This window comes from Dermacentor andersoni, chromosome 1, assembly GCF_023375885.2.
Source record: "Dermacentor andersoni chromosome 1, qqDerAnde1_hic_scaffold, whole genome shotgun sequence".
Lineage (NCBI taxonomy): Eukaryota > Metazoa > Arthropoda > Arachnida > Ixodida > Ixodidae > Dermacentor > Dermacentor andersoni.
The window spans coordinates 178,173,296-178,196,989 of NC_092814.1; the positions used below are offsets into that span (position 1 = coordinate 178,173,296).

The 23,694-nt window shown below is 45.8% G+C and overlaps 1 protein-coding gene across 1 annotated transcript in view; it reads left to right on the forward strand.

The window, feature by feature from the left end:
• The window catches only part of LOC140217877 (nose resistant to fluoxetine protein 6-like), an 87,835-nt gene that overhangs the window by 33,385 nt on the left and 30,756 nt on the right, over positions 1-23,694 (forward strand). The window contains exon 3 of the mRNA XM_072288063.1: positions 19,606-19,776. Within this exon, the coding sequence (XP_072144164.1) occupies positions 19,606-19,776 (171 nt within the window). The remainder of the gene's footprint in view (positions 1-19,605; positions 19,777-23,694) is intronic.

Below are 23,694 nucleotides of genomic sequence, written 5' to 3' on the forward strand. Positions count from 1 at the left end.
AAGGCAGAGACAACCAATCTCCCCCTATTGCGTAGTGAAGTCCGTCTGATCCTGAGACAGATTTCTTGTCGTCTTAGCAAAACTACCTGGTTTGACCAGCAAACTAAAAACTCGGAGTTATACTCTATAGCCCCATCTATAAACTTATCAATGCCGGAAACTCTAAGAGACAACAGAAAATTTGAAACTTTAGTACACCGGCTGCGTCTTGGTACTGCATTTACGAAACACTTCTTGTACAGAATAAAACGTGTCCCTAGTCCGCAGTGTTCTTGTGGCCATCCAGACGAAGATGTGCATCATCTTCTTCTCGAGTGCTCGAAATACGATACACAAAGAACGGTACTGCAAGCTCATTTGTTTATATTAGACAGAAGACCATTCACTCTAAAAAAGATACTTGGCCCACATGGCCAACTGCGGGCCTTCAAAAAAAAGCGCTTCTTGCTCTGAAAAAGTTTTTAGAGGACACCAACATTTTGGGAAAATATTAAGTATTGGATGATCCGAATACGCTCAATGAGTTACATAAACGTTGTTCGTGGTTCATAGTTGGTTTATGTGGTGATCGCAACTTTTACGCAGTATGTATAATTCTGTCGTGTACTTGGAGTGTATTACAAGTGTTGTTGTGTGTTTTGGCTGCTCAAAACATGGGACTTTATATATGCGTACGTGGACTGAACTAATGCACATAACTTTGCGACTCATGTACTGTTGGACTGTATATTTTTTATTGATCCGGTGTTCTACTGAGTGCTATATTTAGTGTCGCTATTCTCCCTTTTTGCGCAAATTTGTTTCGTCTGCTGAGTGACAAGGAGTAGCCGGTGCCACCACATAAAGGCGCCAACCTCTCCTAACATTCACTTCAATAAAAAAAATACAACCTTTTCTACTTTTTTTCATCATCACGATGCCCAGCTTCGTCGTCCTTTTCTGATTCTTGGGGTGAAGACCCACCTCCCCCGGTCGAGATCGTATCAGTGCAGACTACTTGCAGGCGGAATATTTCGAATGAAAATTCTCACATCTCAAAGATTACCACTGTTCGGCGCTGTTCTGTAACGTTGCACATACGATGTCAACATTAAATTAAAGATATAACATCCCTGATCTGTCTTTGTTTTGTGCACGCTGACCTAACTAAATACATCAACATAACCAGAGATAACAAAATGCTCTTGTTGAGTCTGACCATTCTTTAGCCATATTTGTCCTCTCACCATCAATAGTGTTGATTCTAGATTACTGAAAGCGTTATTTCTCGAACATTAGCGACAAAATATTTCAGCTATTTCGGAAATTTTATTCCAACTACTTTTCTAAAAACCATCGCTTGTATCTCAGTGGCGTTCACAAACAAATTGATCAGCCCTATTGACGAATATGTGCCGACAGTTAACATCACTAGCGACGCCGATATACCATGGCATTCGAACACTAAAAAAGAAACAATCACAAAAGAATAATACCTTCTATTGAGAATGTAAGTGTGCAAAAGAGAGATAGAGAGCGCGGATAAGGAGGTAGATGGCATCGAGGTTGACTAGGAAATGGCCACATTTGCTATCCTGCACGGGGAGAAGGAGAAAAGAGCTAAAGAAATTGAGAAGTATGAGCAGGCAGACCCAAACCGGAGCACAATATCTGAAGCGGCCTACGTCGCTGTCAAGGCCTATCTAGCAGAGATACAAGCAAAATGAGTGAAGATATAGCCTCCTATATTTTTTCTGTGCCCGCGTCATCGCTCCAGTAGCGCCGTTCAATGTCCTAGCCTGGGCTCCTCGTATTTCACTAGATGATGATCATAATAATAGCGATGATGATTTATTGGCATCTACTTTGAAACGGAGCGGTGACAAATAGTCACCTAGCCTGCTTCAATTAATCAGGTATGCTTTAGTAGACGCTTATCATTCTAGCATTTCGCCTACAACTGTGTAATCATTTCTTTCTTCCTTAAAACTTCTACATCAACCCTGTACAGTTACCTATGCCTGCAGTGGATCAGGTGATATCAATCCCTTCCCTGCATTTCTACATTCTGGAATGGCAGCGCCTATCGCTAGGGGCGCTATCGAAGCATCTGCGATATCATGGGTCGCGGCAATGGAAAAGAAAGCTGCCATAAGTAACTACTTAAGAGGAAAACACGAAATCGGGAAAGAAACAATTTATGATAACTCAAAGGGAAGCTCATTACTTTTCGAAGCGAAATCGGGATGCCTTAGAACACGCAACTATAAAGCGAGATATAAGAAGGAAGAAGAAGCATGTGCTTGCTGCGGTAAAGCTATGGAAACGATGGAGCATGTTTTATTAGAATGCGAAGACGTCTGCTCAGCGGTCGATTTAGGCGCCACTAGCCTCCTTGAAGCCCTTGGGTTCAGCGAGAGCAGTGGAAAAGTAAACATGTCCACAATAGAGATTAGTAAGAGGCGATTGGAAGATTGGTGGAAAAAAAGTAGGGAAACGACAAAAAACGGAGACGTACAAAAGCAAAGTTCGCTATAGGGAATCAGAAAATTTGGTTGTGGGAGTTCATAGCTTTTTTTCTTCTTTTTCTTTCTTTTTTCTTTTTTAACCTAGGTAGGACATTAGGCAGTATAACAGCAAGGGCTTGGTGGCGCAATCCACCGCCCCGTTCCAAAGGGGACGCTCATAACATCCGTCCATCCATCCATCCGAGGCGTTGCCGGCGTGCGGAACAGGCACAAAGGTAGCGTCTGTACATCTGGAAGTCTGAGACTTCCAGGTGTACATAAAGCAGCGGATGACAATAAAGTATAAAACGAGTATAAAGCAGCGGCTGCTGTACATAAATCAAAGAAAGCACTTTCATCACTGAATTTGACTACAGGCGCATCCTTCCCAGAAAAAGTACAGAAGAGGCTGTCCTAGCGAATTTGTTGTATTCCACTAAACAGATTCGCAGTTCGCTTTAGAATTTCAGTAACTTATATTTATTCTCGTACGCATACTTTCATTTCTGCGGCATACTGTTTGTTCGTGCCTGTGTAGGTGTTACTGGTGATTATATTCAGTAAATGGACAGAAGCTTTGCAGAGAGAAGGCCAGCTGTAGCGGGGGCCATGCTATAGCATCGTCTGCTCTGATGAAGATGATGATTTATTGGAATTCCCTTAGAAACTGGGCAGTAGATAAATAGTCACCTTGGGCCCTGTAATGTAAAACTATTCTAATATATTTTTATTCCAATCTACTGACGCCAAATTTGCATAACCGCCTACGCAAACATCGGGCGGTGACCTGCAGTGTTACCTCAACAGCCCTATCAAACGCTCTCTTAGCTTATATATAGGAGGTCACTATTTTTCGCGTACAAAACGAATTACATTGCCTACATTGAGTGGTTTTATTTCGTTGGTAATTGGCTTCCAGGAGGCGAGGAGCACGCTCAAGTGGAGAGGGTTTGGATGGGGCCGAGCCAGCACACTGAAAATAGATAACCGGATGAAGAGCGTGGTGCCGGCGCCTGCGATTGGTCCGCTTTCCCTTACTTAGCTTGCGGTGACTGGTCGAAAATCGCGGCGGCATGCAACAGAACGTTAAGAATGCCGCTAAAACGGATCCTCAGCAAGAAAGAGTTGGCAGAGCGAGGTCGTAAACGTGCCGAAAGTGCTGGAAAACGTTACATGGCCACGCAGAAAGTTTTATTATACGCAAATAAACCCATGCTCTCCGGCAGGTGCGACTAGCCAGTGCATGAGCGATCGGCGGCAGCCATATTTTATTCCTTTCGGAACGGTGCAGCCTGCGGCTATTCAGAAAAAAAATTCCGTTTTGTTCGGCATATGAATACATCTTTAACGCGTACACGTCCTTTTGACGCGGTGAATTTTCGCGGTTTTGTGACGTTGCGTGACAGGCAGGTGAAGTGGGCGCAGCCCGAAAACATTTGACCAATAGCCCCGGGGGCTAATAGCGAAAAGGCGTCGAATGAGAAATAGCTATGTTTCTTTTGTTCAGTCCAATCATGCATAATGAAAGTGTACACGCCATATCAGATGGGGAGCTACTGCGATTCTCGTGATGTCGCGTGACAGACAGGAGAGGGGGGGGGGTCCAAAATGTTTTTGACCTATCGCGGAGGGCTGACTGCAGAATTGGAATAGAAAAGTTTAAAATAGCTTCACGTTATAGCGCCCCTGGCCTGCTTGAGTTAATCAGGTATGTTATACACATTTTTCATCGTAGCATTTTTTATACATCTCCTTATTCTTGTTACTCGTCCTCAAAACTTCTCTATCTACCTCGTACGGCTACTTATGCCTGTAACGGATCCGGTCGTATCAATCTCTTCCCAGCATTTTTTTTTCACCAATACTGCAAACGTCTCTTGCTTATCTCGACTGCTGACCGGCTGATGTTTCCGTTCACTTTAAATTCAAGCGCTCTATTTTGAATTGGCACTGCCGACTGGCGGCTGGCGCCGGAACTAGGCTCGACCACCTCGCTCTGTGCTCTTCACGCTGATGAGTAGCATGAAAGTGTATAGAAGGCTATAAGGTCAAGCACTATGCGGTCTTAGGGTATTTTAATACGCCATCAAGATGCATTCAAGGAAAACTTCTTCATTGCCGAACACCCCTCCTTCTAAAAAGCGAATGTTTTGAAATCATTGCTAATCATAAGGCAGGTGTTATTGAAATATGTATTCAATCAATTAAAATGGCATGCAGCCTCGCTCTGAATCTGGCGTCAATGGGAAAATTTTGTCCTTTCTCTCTTTTCTTTTTTTTTTCTTTTTCACCGTGTTCACATGTGGCTGCTTTCAGTGCGTGGATGCTCCGCATTCACGCAATGCTTGGAAAGCATCAATATACATACGCGCTGACATAGATTTAACAGTTCTTGATACAGACCGCATCTGTGACGCCGAATTCGAGTGTACAGCAGTTACTGTAGGCCTCAGGGGTGCAACGACGAAAGTGGCAAGCATATACAATCGACCTACACGTTCTTCGGACACCACACATAGAGTGCTAAGCCTCTCGCTGATGTCCGCCATTTGTGCTATGTGGATACTTTAATGCTCACCACCCACGCTAGTGTTGCCATCCACAAGACAGTCATGGAGTGGAGGTTCACGATCTTATTGTCAAACATAGTCTTCAAACACTTGATGACGGATCACCTACATTTGTGGGCAGAGGAAAATAGCATTCCACCATCGACCTTACGATATCAGCAAGAGATGCGTCCCTGGCCTGGTCATGCGAAGCTGACCAATGAGGCTCAGATCACCTACCTATCTGGTTGACGCCACGACATACTTCGAGCCGCCAGACTTCCAGCTACACAGTGACAAACTGGGACAAGTTTCTTTAGCTGATTTCATAGGCGCCATCACATTACAGTCTGTTAAAGTTGGTGATCTACGATATGACGACTGCGGAGCACAGATAAACCGAACCCCGATCTTAAGCTCTTGAAGCTCCGCGCCTGTCGACGCCGCGCTTACAGGAAAGCACAGCGCCCTAAAAGGAGCACCGACTGCACGCTGTACAACCGCTTTGATGCAGCCATACGGCGGCATACAAAACAGCTTCGTCGCAAGAGCTGGGCAGCCCGCCGTAATTCCTTGCATTATGCAGGTAGTTTTGGAAGTGTATGGTGCGTGATAAAGACCCGCTGCACTCCTGAAATCTGTAAGCACCCAACGGCAGCATTGTGCATAGCGACCGGCCAGTCACGGAAAATTCTTGCAGAAGCATTTGCAGACCTTTTCGTCTCTTCTATGTCAAGTGACAACACAAACGGCAACTTTTTTTCTGATTATCTGAACGGCAACTACTTGCTATGGCCCTGCTTGCCAAATGGACGAGGTAGACTTCACTCTCGAGAAGCTGCGCCAAGCGCTCAGTCTCTGCAAGCGCCGCACTGCCCCAGGTAAAGACCCTATTGCCTACCAAGCCTTACGAGACATTCACAAACCTTTTCATGAATGTATACTGGACCAATATAACGAAGTGTAGCGAACCTGCCTGATCCCCGATGATTGCAAATCACCCGCGCTGATACCGGGTACTCTAGAAAACACCTCATGTCCTACAAATGTTATCAAGCTGATGGAACGAATGGTACTGTTTCGTCTAGATGTCAGGCTGCAGGAGCTGAAGTTCTTTCCTGATGTCATGAGCGGCTTTCGTCGCTGTCGTTCAGCCTTGGACAGCATTGCAAGCCTTGTATCATCGCTTGAATTTGCTCGAGAGAACAACCATTCCGCATATATGCTAGTTTTAGACATACAGCAAGTCTTCGACTCTTTTCCACATAAGGAGGTTATTGTCGCACTTGCCACCGCTGGAATTTCGGGCCATCTGCTTCTATTTCTTCGCAATTTTCTATCAGAGTGCAGAATGAAAGTGCGCGTTGGAGGAGCCATAAGCGAATCTCGCAATGTGATGCGTAGTGTACCGCAATGCAGCGTTTCGTCGTCTCTTCTTTTTAACTGCGTTTTTGCTGGCCTCCCAAGGCGTTTGCCTCAGGAATGTGGCAGCCCAATAGCCATAGCTGTCTATGCTGATGACATCGCTCTCTGGATAAGTAGCCCTTCGCACCTTGGCCCAAGCCTTCGTGTAAGCTTGCAGAGAGCTCTGAATATCACTGCATAGTACTTAGATGAAGTTGGGTTGCAGATTTCATCTGCTAAGTCAGCTGCAATTGCATACCGTCCCTGACAACGTGCTCGTCGAACCATTAGCCGACGATACAGTGGCGTGACACCAATATGATGGGTACCACAACACCGTTACCTCGGTCTTATTATTGATGATCACCTCTCGTGGCCCCGTGCAGTTAAATCTCTACGGCGCAAATCACAGTCCCTCCTCAAATATGTGACTACCTTGACTGCCAGGGAGGGGGGGGGGGGGGCAGGCTGCATCTTATCTGTACTATCTGTACTATCAATTATCTGTACTATCTGGAGTGATGTATGCGTTGCAGTCCTGAATGTGCCGCCAAGTTTGATGGCCCAACTGGAACGGGAGCACCGGGTTGCCCTCCGAGTCATGTTTGGCTTACCTCGCGAGGCACAATAAGTTCCGTTACTTCCTGAAGCACATCTGTTTCCCCTGACACTGCAAGTAGCCTGCAGAGCTCCTCGTCACATCGAGCGTCTGCACCGCGCATCGGATGACCAAGCGATTCTTAATCGACTGATTCAGCATCCATTCTCTCGCGTGGGGAAAATGGTATCATTGTTTAAAACCGTTGTAGGGAGTTCTGAAGGTGCCACTTTAGTTACATCTTTGGGAGGTTTCAGCAAATGTCTATTCTCCGTTTATCTTGCGATTCCAGATATGCACGAAAATTCTTCACTGCCGGTTCCGCCGCTGATGCAGTTCGCTCAGTCACACTCATTCGGAAGATTTAGAGATTATGTTAAATTATTTACAGACGCATCTGTATACGGCGATGACCAGGACGCCTCTGTAGATTTCTTCGGCCCTACAACTGACATCCGATGGGTGTTTCGCATACCGCATCCAGCATCATCAACAACTGCAGGGCTGGCAGCGATTGATGCTACTCTGAAGTAGATGCAAGAAGAGTTAAGGACATTGAAGGTTCTCATCCTTACGGACTCCTGCGTTGCCTTCAGCATATTACAGAGAAGTGACTCTGACCACCAAGTTATGCGTAGCATCAATGAGTCTGCCAGCAGATTTTTTTTTTTTTAATGCGAGGGCATACAGGGCATACCTCAGGGCATACAGGGGTATGGGAGACGGGCGAATAAGGATGATTAAATGAATGAAAAGAAAGATTTGCGGATCTAATAAAGGCTAGGAGGGATCGATAATGTGGTCCCTACGTCCAAGCAATGTAATGGCTAGGATTATGCGGCGAAAGTCCCACTGGCCAGCAGAATTACATTTCGTAGAGTATTCCTCGTCGGCCAGTGGATACCTTCGCACGTAAGTATCGCTGGAAACGAAGAGGCCGTTCGGCTGCCTTTCTCTTGTGCTCACAACGAATGTGATTGTCCGGAAATTTTGTATAGGCTTGAGGATGCTCGTCTGTTGACGCGAAGGTGCTTAATCAAGCAGCAACTAGAGCAACGTGTTACAAACGCAGCCTTTCCTGCCCGTGTTCATGGTCGAGGCTTGCCTCGTTGTGCTGGGGCTCTACTGCTCAAGTTAAGGGTTGTGTCCTGGTGTCTAAATGATGATGCTGGCAAAGACGTGTAGGCAGTCTTTCGTGTGCTTCTTGTGGTTCCTGCGAGCCACTGGAGCACCTTGTATGAGTGTCCTGCTTTCCTTTCGCAGCGCACGTCGCTACTAGGGAACTATAGCCTACTTGGCCTCCAGTGTACACTTGATCATTGCCTGCATCCAAGTGGCTGTGCTTCTCGACGCGACCAGGCTCATTGTACGCTCCTTACTTTTCTGCAAGAAAGTGGCTTGGCTTCCATTTTGCGAGTTTGCAAGCGACGAAATATTTTGTTTGCTAACTTTGTCTTTGTACATCCCTCTGCGATTAGTGCAACGTGCGCGTTTTTTTTTTTTCGGTTCTTGCGCGTATGTTCTTGGTTTACTTTGGTCATTGTGGCCTGTCATCTTGCTGTTTATTTATTCTATACACTCCTTCTCCTTATCTTCAGCTTCCTTTTTTATCATCCCTCCTTCCTAAAGGCTTTGTGGCCCGCTCGGTGGTAGGTGGCAGCCTGTTCCTTCACTACTTTCCTCTCTCTGTATTTATGTGTTTTCATATGTAATAGTAATAATAATATTAATAATAATAATAATAATAATAATAATAATAATAATAATAATCTTCACGTTAGAACTAGTCACCAACTTTGCCGCTAACATGAGAGGAATATTTTACAGCGATGTTACTAAGGAGAGTTCTACAATGGTTCTCATGCAGCGTCGGCGAAGGCCGATTACGGCGTGGTCGATATCAAATTGTTAACCAAGACGAGCCAGCAACGAAGCCGGCGTCGGAGCCTTTGGGCAGCCGTATGACCAGGGCATCACTGTATAATACGCAGGCGGACGCTGGCGTCACTGACGAGCTACGTGCCAGCCATCAAAATAACCCTACCAGGTGGCCGAAACGCGTGGCCAGATGCCGGCGTCAGTAGAGCGGGCGCAGCTTGCAGGAACATGCGTCTAATTTAACGGAAAATACAGAAGTATAGAAAGATTGGATATAGTGAAGAATATGGAAAGACCCCTACGATTAGGAGCTCGTACAAAAACTACTGAAACATGTAAGGAAAAATTCTTGAGAATCATACACACAAGCCAAAATGCACCGCGAATACTTTCGCCCCCAAGACCATTCCCCTTACTCAACACGTGTAGCTTTAGGATCTCCCAAATTCCCTCTTTCGTCCATTTAAAGAGCCGTTACGCTCTCCCTGCTTTTCTGCTAACGGAACTTACTTCTGTGTTGTTTTTTTTTTAGGGCATTTAGCGGCCTCATGCCACAGCTAAAGCTTTTGATCAGTGTTTGGTACCTGTTAAACAAGCTAGTTCAATCCATTCTGCAGGTCGCGCTTTTTCATGAGGTCAAGAAAACTTATACTGCCTTTCAATTTTATTTGCAGGCAAAGCTGGATTTCTTCAGATTCATGTACAACGACATGGCGCACGGCCTTCGCCTAGGGGTCTGTTTTCCATCAGCCTGCTCTGCAACCGAGTTCCAGTTCTTGATTGGATCGCGTGAGTACATCTACAATTCACATTGCGTGTGCCACGAACCAAAAACTAGAAAGAAAGAAAATGTATGGCTCTTAGTTGCGGTTCTTTCAGCTGCTACTGTGTGGTCTGATAAATACAATGCAGAGTCGATAGCTCTGTCGAGTAAGTGATGAAAACAGAAATTCTTACTCATCTCAGGACTGCATATCTTGCTTGTCAGGCTGCAAAAGAGGCCGTGGTGAAAAACAGGTAGACTGGACAAGAAGCGGCGCCCTATAACGTAAAACTATTCCAATGTGTGTTTATTCCAATCTCCTAACGTCAAACAACTTACGTAACCGGCGACGTCTGAACGGCGTTGTCTGAACAGGCCAATGAACGCTTTTCTTGTTTTCTCGATTATAGACGGTCACTTTTGTTTGCTTTCAAAGTGAATGACATTGTCTTAGTTGACAGCTTTTCTTATCTAATTGGCTCACCAGAGGCGAGGAGCATGCAGAAGTTGAGAATGTCTTGTTGGCGCCGGGCTAGCACCGTGAAAGTAGGTAACATCGGACGACCTGCATGATTTTCTTTTTTTTCATTTTTCTTCTACCTACCTTGTTCTAGGGCCGTTCTTCGCCTTCGTCTCAATCCTTGCAGAGTAGCATGTAGGCGAAAATACTCTGGCTAAACACTGCATTTTCAATAAAAAGCTTTCTCTCTGTCTCTCTCTTATGTGGAGGGCGGTGCCTGCGTCTGCGACTGGCCCGCTTCTTCTTGGTTCGCTTTCGGTGTCTGATAGAAAATCACGATGGCGTGCAACGGAAGAGTAAAAATGCAGCTGAAACGGATCCTCAGCAAAGACAATTTGTCAATGTCGTGTACCTGCCTAAAGGGCTCAACAACGTTGTACTGCCCCGTAACGTGCTTATTTATTTATTTATTTATTTATTTATTTATTTATTTATTTATTTATTTATTAAAAACTTTCTGCAACGCCGTAGTGGCATTACTGCAGCAGGGGGGGGGGGGGGGGTTGCAAGTCGGCATAGTTTAAACACATTGCTAGAAAATAATACGAAAACAGAATACAGAATACAACAATAATAGGTTATCACTACGTATTTAGTAATGCAAATGGTTAACCGATGTTTAGTTGTTAGGAACACGCAAATGAATCCATTCTCCCCGGCAGCTCCGAGTAGCCAGTGCTAGAGCGATCGGCAGGCAGCCATCTTCTATTTCTTTCAGAATGCGGCAGTCTCCCGCTATTCCAAAAAAAAAAAAATTCATTTTTATTAGGCATATTAGTACATGTGGCGAATCGGGCGTGTTGGTACATATTTGAAAAGGCGGCAGCGCAAAAAAGACACGGATGGAGACAAGATGTCATGCCGTATGCCGTGAACAGTATGCCGTGCTCGCGAACTCTCTTTCTGTCTCCGCGCCAAGCGACTACCTCAAGAAGTCTGCGTGTTGTTCGGTGGACTCTCGCCATCCGTCCTCCATGGAATACTGGTCGTCAAAATCTTGTGGCCTGAATGGAGACGCCAAGCGTGTGTGTACCGAGATCTTCTGAGTGTGCAAATCTACAGTAGGGCGCACATTTCATCCCGCCAACGTGAGCTGCGTGCACTTCCCGTTCTTGGCGGCCAAACAACGGAGTTCCTCTGGCAACAGGTGCTGGGAAGACTGAAGTTCCGGTCTACTTCGAGTACGCAAGGATCACACTGCAACGTGCATATCGTAGTCAACGCTCGTCCGTTTTGTCTTTTCTCCATCCGTGTTTATTTTTGAATTGCCGCGTTTTCAAATATTAATTCGTCTTTAATGCATACGCGTCAATTTGACCTGGTAAGTTTCCGCGGTGTTTTGACGTCACTTGAAAGACAGGTGAAGTGGGCGCAGCCCGAAAACTTTTGACCTGTTGCGGAGGTTTGATGGCGAAAAGGTGTAGAATCGCAAACTATCATTTCTGTTTTGTTCGGTCTAACCATGCATAACCAGACTGATGGAACAGAAAAGTTTGGAATAGTTTTACGTTATAGGGCCCCTGCTTACAACAGAAAGAGCGACCAGAAAAATAATTGCAGCTCACACTCATGAAATAGCTGCGAAAGGGGGAAGAGGTCGCGTTATGATCCCCACGCGTACCAATTCTGCGTGTATTAAATTAGAAGCCAGACTCTCACAGCGGCTTGGTTCTAAGGTTGTCAAAGCGCAACAAAGTCGTCTTGTGAAACATGCCTTTCGAAACGTCCGTCTTCGAAATTGCGGCCCAGAAAAATTGCGCAGCTTTACAGTACGGCGTGTAAATACGTCGGTGAAAGGAAGAGGCAGGAAGGGTACCTTGCGAATATTGGCGCGTGCTGTACTATTCAATTCGTTGCAGCTGGTTTTAGTTCGTTAGCACTTATATGAAGAAATACCAAGTCGAATAAACGCTGATGGCTTATGCGTCACCAAATATAAAATTAAAGGCAAAATGAGTGCTTGGTGTTTATGATAGCATGATTAGTTGAGGCAAATGGATCTTCGATGACGGACGCTTCGGATCACTTTCGTTCTAGGGCGTAGTTACTGACGAATGCTAAGCAACTAAGTAGCTCTCATAAAACAGTTGCTTTCTTTCTTCAATTTGGCAATAATTGTCATACGAACCAAAAATTAAGTTAGTCATTGAACTCTCATGCACCACTGACTACTGACCGCGCCGCAAGGTTGTTCACATGCAAGACCTATAACTGTGAAACTGCAACGACAACAAAAATAGTCGTGTTTCTTGTACAATAATTGTGAAAAGATTCCAAGAAAAGCCTGCCTGGTTGGACATCCTCTCTGGAGGACGCACTGGGAAAGACTGAGGGGGACAGGACTTCTTGATCTGTTCTATTTCAGGGAACCGGGCGTGCCAGAAGGACGCTACAATAGGGCTCGGCAAGAGATCATGTCACTCGGGGAGTGGCTTAGAAATTTGCGACAAAGGCTGTATGGGCACGTACACACTAAGAAAAAGAAAAAAAAATCTTCGTATATATTGTTGCGCGAAATAAAGTGGTATATTCGCTCTTAAAACCTTTTTTTCGTATCCCATTTATTTATTAACTAAATTAATGTAAAAAAATTAAACGACTGCTTTAGAAAGAATAGTGTATATGTTGTGTCGTATTTGATAATAATCAGCACTAAGCATTCACCAGCGCATGCGTTAGATTGGAAACAGCGACGCTATAACGTAAAACCATTCTAATCTGTTTTTATTCCCATCTTCTGACGTCAAATTTACGTAACCGCCGACACAAGCATCGGGCGGTACACCCCGACGTTGTTTGAAAAGCCCAATCAAACGCTCTCCTGGTTTATAGGAGGTCACGTCTGTTTGCTTTGAAAGCGAATAACGAGTGACCGCGTTTCATCGTCTAACAAGTATTATCCCTCAGCGCCGAACACGCCGGCATGTATTGGAAGTTTCTGGAATGTCATCGATGGTTTTATCCGTTGTCTGTTTTGACCGAACCATGTGTAATCTGATTGCATGTATGCACGACGCGAATGATGTAGAACTTTCTGGAAGACACGCGGGCACCAGCGTGGTGGTGGTGGTGGTGAATTGTAGCAACAGGCGGATGTAGCCTGGCGAACAAGGCCGGCAATTGTTCCGCCCGAGCGTCTCGCACAATACCACTGGAGGGTTTCACCATATGTCCATCAAACCAGTCTCTCTTAAGAATTCTATGAGGAGACGTGAAGTATCTTTGCGGGCTATAACTGATCCCTCGGGAAATATAAGGTGTTGCAGGCGCGCATGCGGAAGGTCCTTGTTTTGCAGATTCTTCAGGAGAGTGTCTCTTTCATCTTGGAATTGCTGGCAGGACCACAAGAAGTGCTCAATTTGTCCTGTCTCGTTGCATGCCGTACAGTTCGGAGAATCGATTCGCCCCGTTTTAAATAACCAGGCCGGTGTATTAGCAGATCCTGTCCTTATTCGATATAGAAGTGAGGCTTCCTCTCGGTGCAATCTCTTGGTTCCGCAAGGCATATGCGGTGGAACCCAAAGCGACGCAAAGTGATTTCGAATGTCAGATTTTGGCACTTGATTACTCTTTGGAGCCTTGATTTTGGGAGGATGATAGAGCGCTGCGTATGCTAGCGCATCAGCTTTTTCATTTCCTGAGATACCAATGTGGGAAGGAATCCACTGAAACTTTACTGTGAAGCCTTTGTTGTTGAGTTCTTTCACGATGGCTAGTGATTTGCGTGGGAACTTGAGGGATGGCAAACCACGGTATACTTGTTGTAATGCGGCCTTTGAGTCCGTAAGGACAACCACATTCTGCGGAGGCAAAGTCTTTAATTTGCGCAGAGCAGAAGCTATTGCTACGCCTTCCACAACTGTCGTCGAGGCTATACAGTCCAGACGGTCAGACCACGTATATCTTAGAGAGGGAATATAGAATGGGCAGCTGCACAGCGGTCTTCGTCTGCCTTGACAGAGCCATCTGTGTATACTTGTAGGTGATTCGGGTAAGTCGTGTTCAGGTGTTCCAGGACTAATGACTTGGCTCACGCAGATGGAATGCAGCTCTTTGATTGAAATCGTGGTACACTTAAGTTGCATGTGATGTCCTCGAATGTCCAGGGTGGTTCTATCCTTTCCCTCTGTCTCTAGCAGCACAATCCTAATACGCGAAGCGTGTTCAATGCTGCATAAAAATGTGAGCGCGGCCTGTTACCTATACGCCGTAAGAGGGCTCTACCGGGCGTAGACTCACTCAATCGTAGGAGCTGGATCATCAGAGCCTGGGAAGCCTGAAGTCCTAGAGGTCGTGACTCAGCTTCGTAGAGCACTTTCTTGTTTGACGCTGGCTGAGGGACTCCAAGGCAAAGTCGGATACCTTTTCTGTGGATGGCTTCTAAGCGCTCGTATTGGCTGTCTAAGGGTGACATCAGAGGTAGCTGATACAGGATTCGACTGGTAACCAACGCTGTATGTAGCCGTAGCATCGACGTCGGGTGGTTGCCCCAGCGTATGCCAGCGACTCGCTTGAGCACATGTAGCCTGGGTGACGATGACGCCACAACGTGGTCAACACCGCGGCGCCAGAGTAGCCTGTGGTCTAAGGTTACGCCCAGAAATCGGACGTTGGTGACTTGTCGAATCTGGTATCCGTCCAAATTCAGCGTCAAGCGTGTAGATTTTCTTTTCACTCCAGGAAATAGTACCAATGATGATTTCTCTGCTGATAGTGATAATCCAATCGTTGCCAAGTGGCCCTGAATGGCTTTTACTGCTCCCTGGGCTATTCGTGCGAGGCGGCGATGCTGGTAGCCGGAGACCCATATGCAGATATCATCAGCATATATAGATATCTTCACTGCTGTTCGATGGTTTAGTACTCTTGGGAGGCTACTCATGGCAATGTTAAATAATAAGGGAGATAAAACACTCCCCTGTGGCACACCGCGAGATATACGTATTTCATCGCTCAAAGTGTCGCCAAGACGAACTCTGATGCGACGATCATTGAGGAACGTATGTATGAAGTGCAAGAGATGACCCGTGACGCCTATAACTTGCAACTGGCTGATGATGGCTCTTTGAGACACGTAGTCGTAAGCCTTAGAAACATCCATGAAAACAGCAAGTGTCGACAGGCCATCCGCACTGTAATGTTCTATGTGGCTTAGCAGGTCCAGCACATTGTCTTGAGCGCTTAGACGCTGCCGAAACCCAGTCATGCACGATGGTAGTTTTCGACCCTGCTCGAGATACCAAGTGAGTCTTGTGCACGCCATTTTCTCCATTAGCTTCGCTGCACACGAGGTCAGTGATACCAGTCTGTGTGACTCCAGAGCTGCAGAATTCTTTCCAGGCTTCAGAACCGGTACCACCCATGGTACCTTCCATAAATGTGGGATAGCCCCACTGGCCCAGACTTGGTTAAAAAAATGCCAGCAAATCACGCCGTCTCTCAACCGGTAGGTTAGTCAGCATCTGATTACTGAGAAGGTCAGGTCCCACCGCACAGCGACGTTGGAGCCTGCTCATAGCTAGTTCCAGCTCTCTGAGTGTGAAAGGAGCATCCATTAGAGACGACGATAGCGGCGGAGGCGGGTTCGTTGTGCCGGCTGACCTGCCGGAAGAGTATATTTCAGCGAAGGCATTCGCAAGACAAGCGAGTGCCTTGCCTAACTTCAATGCGAGGGCTTCAAATGGCTTGTTTGGTCGAAAGTTTCCAGCAAGGTTATTAACGACCCACCATATCCGTGGAACTGGCGTGAAGACCGATAGGCTTGCACAAAATGATGCCCATTGATCTCTTCTTAGTTTCCTTGTATAACGTCGAATCACTGCGTTAATCCTGTTATATGTAGTCTTCATTGGTGGGTCGCCCTTCGTCCTCATCAGCCTTCGTTTCGCTCTTCTACGGGCAGCGCATAGAATTTTGAACTTTTGATCCGGAACGGGGAAGTGGTCGGGTAGCTTCAGCTCAGCGGTAGCCAATCTCTTGCTACGTAGCATGTCCGCGAACAGGTCTCCAGATGATTAGCTTAGGCCGTCCCTATACGTATCCCAATGCGTCACAGGATAGGATCTTCGGCCGTTGGTTCTATATCCAGCAATGTTAACGAAGACAGGAAAATGATCACTGCCCATTCTATCTTTACTAGTCGTTGACGATGCGAGAATGTCCGTTGAGTGTAACGTCAAGTCAATGACACTGTAAGAGGCCGGGGGTCGAAAAAACGTTGGCTGTTTGTCATTTGCCACGTAGAGTCCCTCGGTGTTTAAAGCACTAACAATTTGCTTTCCACGTGCATCAGTCGCCTTGTCGCCCCAGAGAGTATAGTGTGCGTTGAAGGCCCCACATATAATCCTAGGAGCTGGGCAGCGGCTGCAGAGGTCTCTTATAATTTCTCCCATCGAGACCTTCAGGCGAGAGCTCACATACACGGAGGCCACGCTGAGGCTTCGGTTTCCCAGCCGCACTTGTACAGCAGTGACTTCCAAAGCACTGCTGCAAAGGTCTTGAACTGGTAGAACGTAATGTGGTATTTCACGTCTCACATATAGCATGACGCTTCCGTTCGGAAATGTCGGAATACTTTGGTTTCCATGTGCGACATAACCAGCAATTGATCTGGAACTTGGAAGACCAGCCTCGGACAGGGCCAATATGGGCACAGGCATGTTGCGTAAGAAAAGCGACAGTTCAGGTAAATGACACGCAAGACCCGCACAGTTCCATTGCATAATAAGTGGCACCTGTGGATGAGATGGTGAACATTGTGTCCTGACCGCATCTATATTGCTAGGTGCTTTAAAAAGAGGCAGAGCTTAGAATCACTGACTCGAGAGCTACTTCGAGCATTTCCTTCATCGAGCTCGCCAGCATCTTCTCTATGTGTGATCGCAAGGCCTTGAAAAGAGCACGTAGCACCTGCTGACAGTCCTCCTGTGGTGTGTTTTCATCGCAACGCGATTGGGGTCGCTGCAGTACAGACACATAACTTAGCTGTTCCGGTTGTTCAGCAGTCTTCTCGTCTACGGGGCCTCTGTTCATTGATTTGACTGCTTTAGCCGGTCCGCTGCGCGATGGCACCACTGTGTCCTGGATTCCTGGAGAAGGCTTCAGGCTTGGAAAATCAGTTTCACTCTTTGAGCTCCATTTGATTTCGTCTGACTCTCTGTGACTTTCTGTCTTTTTCTTCGTCGTATTTTTCTCATCGTTTCCTGTTGGCCCCAAGATAAACGTTTTCTTACGCTTTATTGCCGCTGCCCGCGTAGGACACTTGCTATAACTAGCTGGATGACCACCACTACAGTTTGCACATAGAAAGTTCTCGCTGCACGCGCATGTTTTGAAGTCGTGTGGTCCTCCACATCTCTTACACCGCTGCTCACCACGGCAGTACTTGGCCACATGTCCATAGCGCTGACACTTGAAGCACCGAGGTGGTGTCTCAACGTAGTCAATGGTCTCGTGTCTTTTGAAGCCCAAGTTGATCTTCTCTGGACGGTCTGTATTTGGAGCGAACGTAAGAACCACGGAGCTGGTTCGCCTGGACTCCCAATCGGTTTCGAAAATTTGGACGCGTCGCGTGACTCTCCTTGCATGGTAAACACCTTGTGGTTTTAGGTATAGCAACAGTTCCTCGTCAGTGTACCACTTCGGTACTCCTCTAATAATGCACGTGTTTTGCAGTTACGAATTGGGCACTCGTGCTGAGATTGCAGTCCCTGAGATTGACTTGCAGCTGAGAAGGGAATTCACATGCTCTTCTGTCTGTACATCTAGAAGCAGGGCTCCTTGAGCAGTAAATCGGCTCCTAACTGGCGATGCGCCAAGAATTTTTTTAATTTCTGTAGACAGAACAATGGGATTTACTTTTTTCAGGTCGGCTCCTTCTGTGGCAGGCGTAACAATCACTGGGATTCCGACGATCCTCTTCTTGCGGTGACGCACAAGCCTGAAGCCTTTATCGTCCAGATCTGTGATGTCAGCTATGTCACAATCGTCAATAAGCGTAGACTCGTCGTCTGTTTCTGTAGCCTTGTATCGCTTACAGTCACGATTGCTCTCAGGGTCAGTCGGTGGCGTCTGGCCCGGTGTCAGGTCAGGCGTAGTCATGACGGAGCTCTCGCCGCTACCAGATCGGGCTCTTCTGCAGGCTCCTATCGAAGCGACGGGAGGCGAAGGCCCCCCTGGCCTCCGGTAGGGAAGGTACCTTGGCGAGTCGTCCGACGTCTTCGGCACCAGCGATAACTGTGGAACCTTCGATGGCTTATGTATAAAAAGCCGACGCGCTTGACCCGCTGGTCAGATTTCGACGACCCGCTGACCGTGTTCGCCGCTATTATTTTTCTTTGAGTACAGCCTCTTTTTGAGGGCCCAAGTTCGCCCAACAAAACCCTAGTTTCGCCATTCACAGTTTTGCTGCTTTCTTCACCGTCACTACCACGTGACAATATGTTGTGATCACTGCACCCCATATGAAGCTCCCTATCAATCTGGGGTATCCTGTTCACAACGTTGCAAAGACTATTCATCAAGCGGCCGGGCTCGACATGGATGTGCCTGTTTCGGATGGGGTGCTATAGCGTTAATATATTTATGTCTTCGTACCCTTTGTATCACTTTGGCACAATCATTCTGAGGTGTCCGCCAAGAAGGGCCTGTACCAATGCTGCATAAACAGTGCCAAAGTTGCCTCTGCGGGACGCATACCCGGTGGCCCATGTTTTCTGCAGGACAAGACAGCAGCGAGCACATACCTAGTGGCTTAATCTAGTATAGACAACTTGTGTCACTGGGTATGGGCCACTGTTTACTGTGCGAGATCATCCAACCATCCAAAGTGACCGAAGTAGCTAAAGGAAGCTGTCGTATTAAAAAATATAAGCAATTCCATACAGCACAACAAGGTTTCACAAGCCCGCGTTTACGGTCACGACGTCACTTATGTTAACGGTACGCGATGGTTATAACGTATAACGCTCAAAAAACGGCTATATTTTGAGTGCATTAATTTCTAGGGGTTATTCTCACTCTCTTTTTCCCAATCTCTAAACCAGGATAGCCGTGAGTTTCATTCGTCGCCCACTGCATTCATTTACTAGCCATTAAGCTACTCGCGTAATATTGTTTTAAGAACCTTATGTACGCCGCTTCTGCATGAGCTGTTTTGTTGGAAATGGCGCAATGCGTCAAGACATTACTCCTTTTCATACAACAAGTAGCAGTTTCTTCTTCATGTGCTAATAATGAATTCCATTCTTTTCACGCCTACGCCGCAGTGGTTGGCCAACACGGCTTTGACGCCACCGTCAAAGGTTGCGTGATTAAGGAAAAGACCCCGCTCAGCACTACGGAGAAAGCCCTCATGTAAGTCTGGGATCCCTTCTTTCTCCTCTTTCTTGTGCAGCGAGTGAAAAAAAAAAAAAAAGCTTTCGAGTCGTGGCGAAAAGTACGATGCGAAGGATGGCCATCCATCGTCTCAACTTTCCCTTCGCTTCGTGCGTGCATGCAGGTACTTCATGGCCTCGTGTATATCTTTCGTAATCGTCGGTTCGCTCACGGATATCTACCTGCGCAAATACGGCAAAGAAGCCGGACATGACCTCAACAACATTGGTGAGTCCCTAGAGGTTTTCTTGCATCCTTGAGCGCAACTAAAGCTGTAAAGAAAGCTCCCCACTCAGGAGAAACAGCAAACCTCATGACCTGAGCATGAAATGTGCTTCTATTTTTTTATATGCACGGTTTGAAATGCATTATGCCTTCATTGCTCCTTCATGGTGCCCACTTAAAAACTGGTCCTTCTTTCGCACATGTCAGCTGGAGTTACAGATCCATTAACAGCAGCGCAACAGCAAGAACATTTTTTTTTTATTTATCAGAAAAGAGCTTACTGGCTCCGACAATAATCCATTATTTGCACAATCTCTAAAGAGAGATAAATAAATGGGATGTGAAAGGCGGAGAGGTTAACCAGAAGATAACCATCTAATTTGCTACCCTGCACTGTGGAAAGGGTCAGGGTAACGGAAGGATAAAAAAAATCAAAGTGCATGCCGATAGACAGAAAGAAAACACATACACACGGACACACACAGAACGCGGAAGTGTTATAGTAGTTAAATTAGGTCTCTTGACCACAGGAACTTCAGCAGTGCATTTGTCTTCTTCTGGTGTGAGGACCGTATAAGCCGCCACTCCAAGATCGCTTGCTCAGAAAACGGCCCTTCTTCGAGGCGTGCCAACCTGTAGCGAGTGACTGCCTCTTCAATCCAGGACAATTCCAGGCGACATTTTCAGTGGTTTCCTCGCTGCCGCAATTGTCACAAGCAGCACTGTCAGCCATTCCGATGCAGCAAGCTTAAGTATTCAAAAAAGACACTCCAAGCCACCGATGGCAAAGCGCAGTTGTCACGATTCGAGATAGTTCAGACAGAATGTGGAGTCGGAGGAATGGGTCCAGGCGGTGCCTACGGGTGTGCCGGAAACCTGGCGTATTCCACGTAGATCGTGCGACATCACGCTCGAGCATGCAAAGCTTTGCGGCCGCATCTGTTCTTGACATCGAACTGGGTCCCTGTACGCCCATCTTCGTGAGCACTCCTAGCAGCTTCATCAGCATGTTCGTTGGGCAAGATGCCACAGTGGCCTGGAAGCCACTGAAAAGTGACGGTGTGTGTTTTCTTGGCTAGTTGCTAATAAAGCTATCTTATTTCGAGGTCTATTTGGTATTGTGGCCTACGCCGTAAAGCGGATAATAGACCGTGCAGGGTTGCTTTATGAACGGTAAAGACGCTACATTTTAGTGATGATCTATCATGAATCATACGAAGTACACTGCGAAGTGCAGCAAACTGTGCAGCAGTCGACGTTGTCCGGTGAGAAGTCTTAAACTGATTGTTGACGGCTTTTAGGAGGAAGATCACAGCTCATTCATATCCGCCCACAGTTGTCGGTCCTAGATGTAAATCTGAAGATAGTCCTTGTATTAATCGTGCAGCAGGAGTAAAGATAGCTGCTTGAGAGCTGACGACACTAATCCTGCTTTAGTCAGAATTTCTGGCACTGAACGTCGAACTTGTGGTCGAGCAAAACACCAAGGAGGTGGCCAAGGAAGTGCCAGCATTCTCTCGGTAGGCACATATTCTGTAGGCATGCAGTCGTGCATGATACCTTCTGAGAAGAGGCACAGACAGATACTCTTCTGGCATTGAGGCGTGGTGGTGGGAAGTAAAGGTGCCTGATGTCTGCTCTGAACACACATGAAGTAATGGGGGTTATGACTGAGTAATCCTGGGCAAGTACAGTGGTTTCCACTGTTGATGCGCAGCGCGGCAGTCCGAGACAAGCCTTGCGTGCTTGGGCCTGAGCACTTTCCATTGTGCGGATGTTATTTCTGCAAGTATTGGTAAGTACAGGTAAGCTGCATAGCAGATATCCAAGAAGCAGCGCTTTGTAGAATCGCAAAATCGCGTCTACTGACAATACGCCACATTTTGTTTTATTTATTATTTGTTTCACGGATTCTCTCCGTGTAGGGGGCAGCGGTAAAGGCGAAATGCCTGACAGAGCCTCTACGCCCCTACAGTTCAAGGCAGCATGACATCATTCACATACATATTTGCCGAACATATCTTTAACACACAGCACACAGCAACAAAAAATTCAATTATTCAGAACACATGTCTCCAAAGCATTACTTTTGCTTCAACGGGATAGATTTCGAAAAAGCAGAAGATACATATGCAATAAGTATTACATAACAATAAAATTGGCTTACACCAGAAGTCAACAAAGAAAAGAAAACCATAGAATCACTTGCTCCAAAATAAATAGCATATACAGTAAATAGATCAGTACATAGAAACATTTCTGAAAAAAACGAAGGTTTAGACTCATACACATTGTAAATGCCGAAACAATGGCAAATATGATTTGCAAGCGCTGAGAAAAATCTGTAACATAACTGAGGTTACATGTGTTATCAGGGATGAGCACACGTTACTCAAAATGAAAATGCAATGTCACTGCCCACTAATAGGTTTTGACAGTCATTTTTGAAGTTGTGGAAGGATTGTGTGTATTGTACGTTAAAGTGATCACTGTTTAATATATTAATCGTTTGATAATTCAATGTTTGCTTTCCGTAATTAGTTCTTGTGGCGGGCTTTACATAGTGTGGTTTACGTATTGGGTATGAGGTGCAACTGTCGACAGGTATTGTGTGCAACCTATTTTTATATATCCACTGGAGTAGTTTGAAATAATAAACTTGATCTGCTTTAAGCATGCTATATTTAATGAAGAGCGGTTTTGTTCGGAGTCCTCGTTTGTCACCCACATAGTTTTCTTACATTCTCAATATTTTCTTTTGTACAATGATTAGTTTGTTTTAGTTTGAAGCTGTCGTAGTTCCCCAGACTAAAATGTCGTAACTGAGTTTTGAATAGAAAAGTGAGTAATATAATGTTTGTTTCAACCAGGTGGGTAGTATATTTTGTATTTTATACATGCAGCCAGTAACTCGAGATAGCTCACTTTTTAATTTGTCAACGTGAGTATTCCAAGTAAGGTCCTCTGTAAACCATACGCCCAAGAACTTGTGCTCTGTAACTTGTTCCAGTAACGTGTCCTCAAAGTGCAGATGAACACAGTAGGGGTCTCTTTTATTTGCTGGCTTAAAAATTATATATTTGGTTTTGCTTGTGTTTAAACTCAGCCGGTTGCTTTCAAGCCACCTGGAGAGGTGTAAGAGGTAACTGTTAGCTGATGATTCTATGACCTCTTTTGTAGTGGCAGTAAAGAAGATATTAGGGTCGTCAGCATACATTATTATTTCAGGGGAGTTTGGTATTGACGCTATATCACTTATGTATACAATAAATAAGAGGGGTCCTAAGATTGATCCTTGAGGGACGCCATATTCGACTTTCAATTTTTGTGATACCAGATTGTCGACGCATACATACTAATACCGATTTGAGAGATATGATGTAATTAACTTCTGTGCTACTCCTCGAACACCATACGCAGCAAGCTTCTTCAGAAGGATATCGTGCTGCACAGTGTCAAATGCTTTTTTTTAAATCCAAGAAAATCCCCAGAGTGAGCAGTTTGTTCTCAATATTTTCAATTATTTTGTCCTGTATGTTTATTAAAGCTAGTTCTGCAGACTTATCCTTTTGAAAGCCATACTGCGACATCGTAATTATTTTGTGTTTATGAAAAAAGACGTAAGTCTATCATTAATAACACGCTCAAATATCTTGGAAAACACCGGCAAAACAGATATCGGCCTGTAGTTGGTAAGCTTTTTCTCATCGCCACCCTTGTAGACAGGGGTGACCGTAGCTATTTTTAATTCATCTGGGAACTCACCACGTGTAAGCATCTCATTTATTATATGGGTTAATACTGGACTAATAAGATGAGCGACATACTTGACAGGTAAGGCCTTTATTTCGTCTTCCCCGCCTGCATCTTTGTTTTCTAGGGTCATGATAATTGCT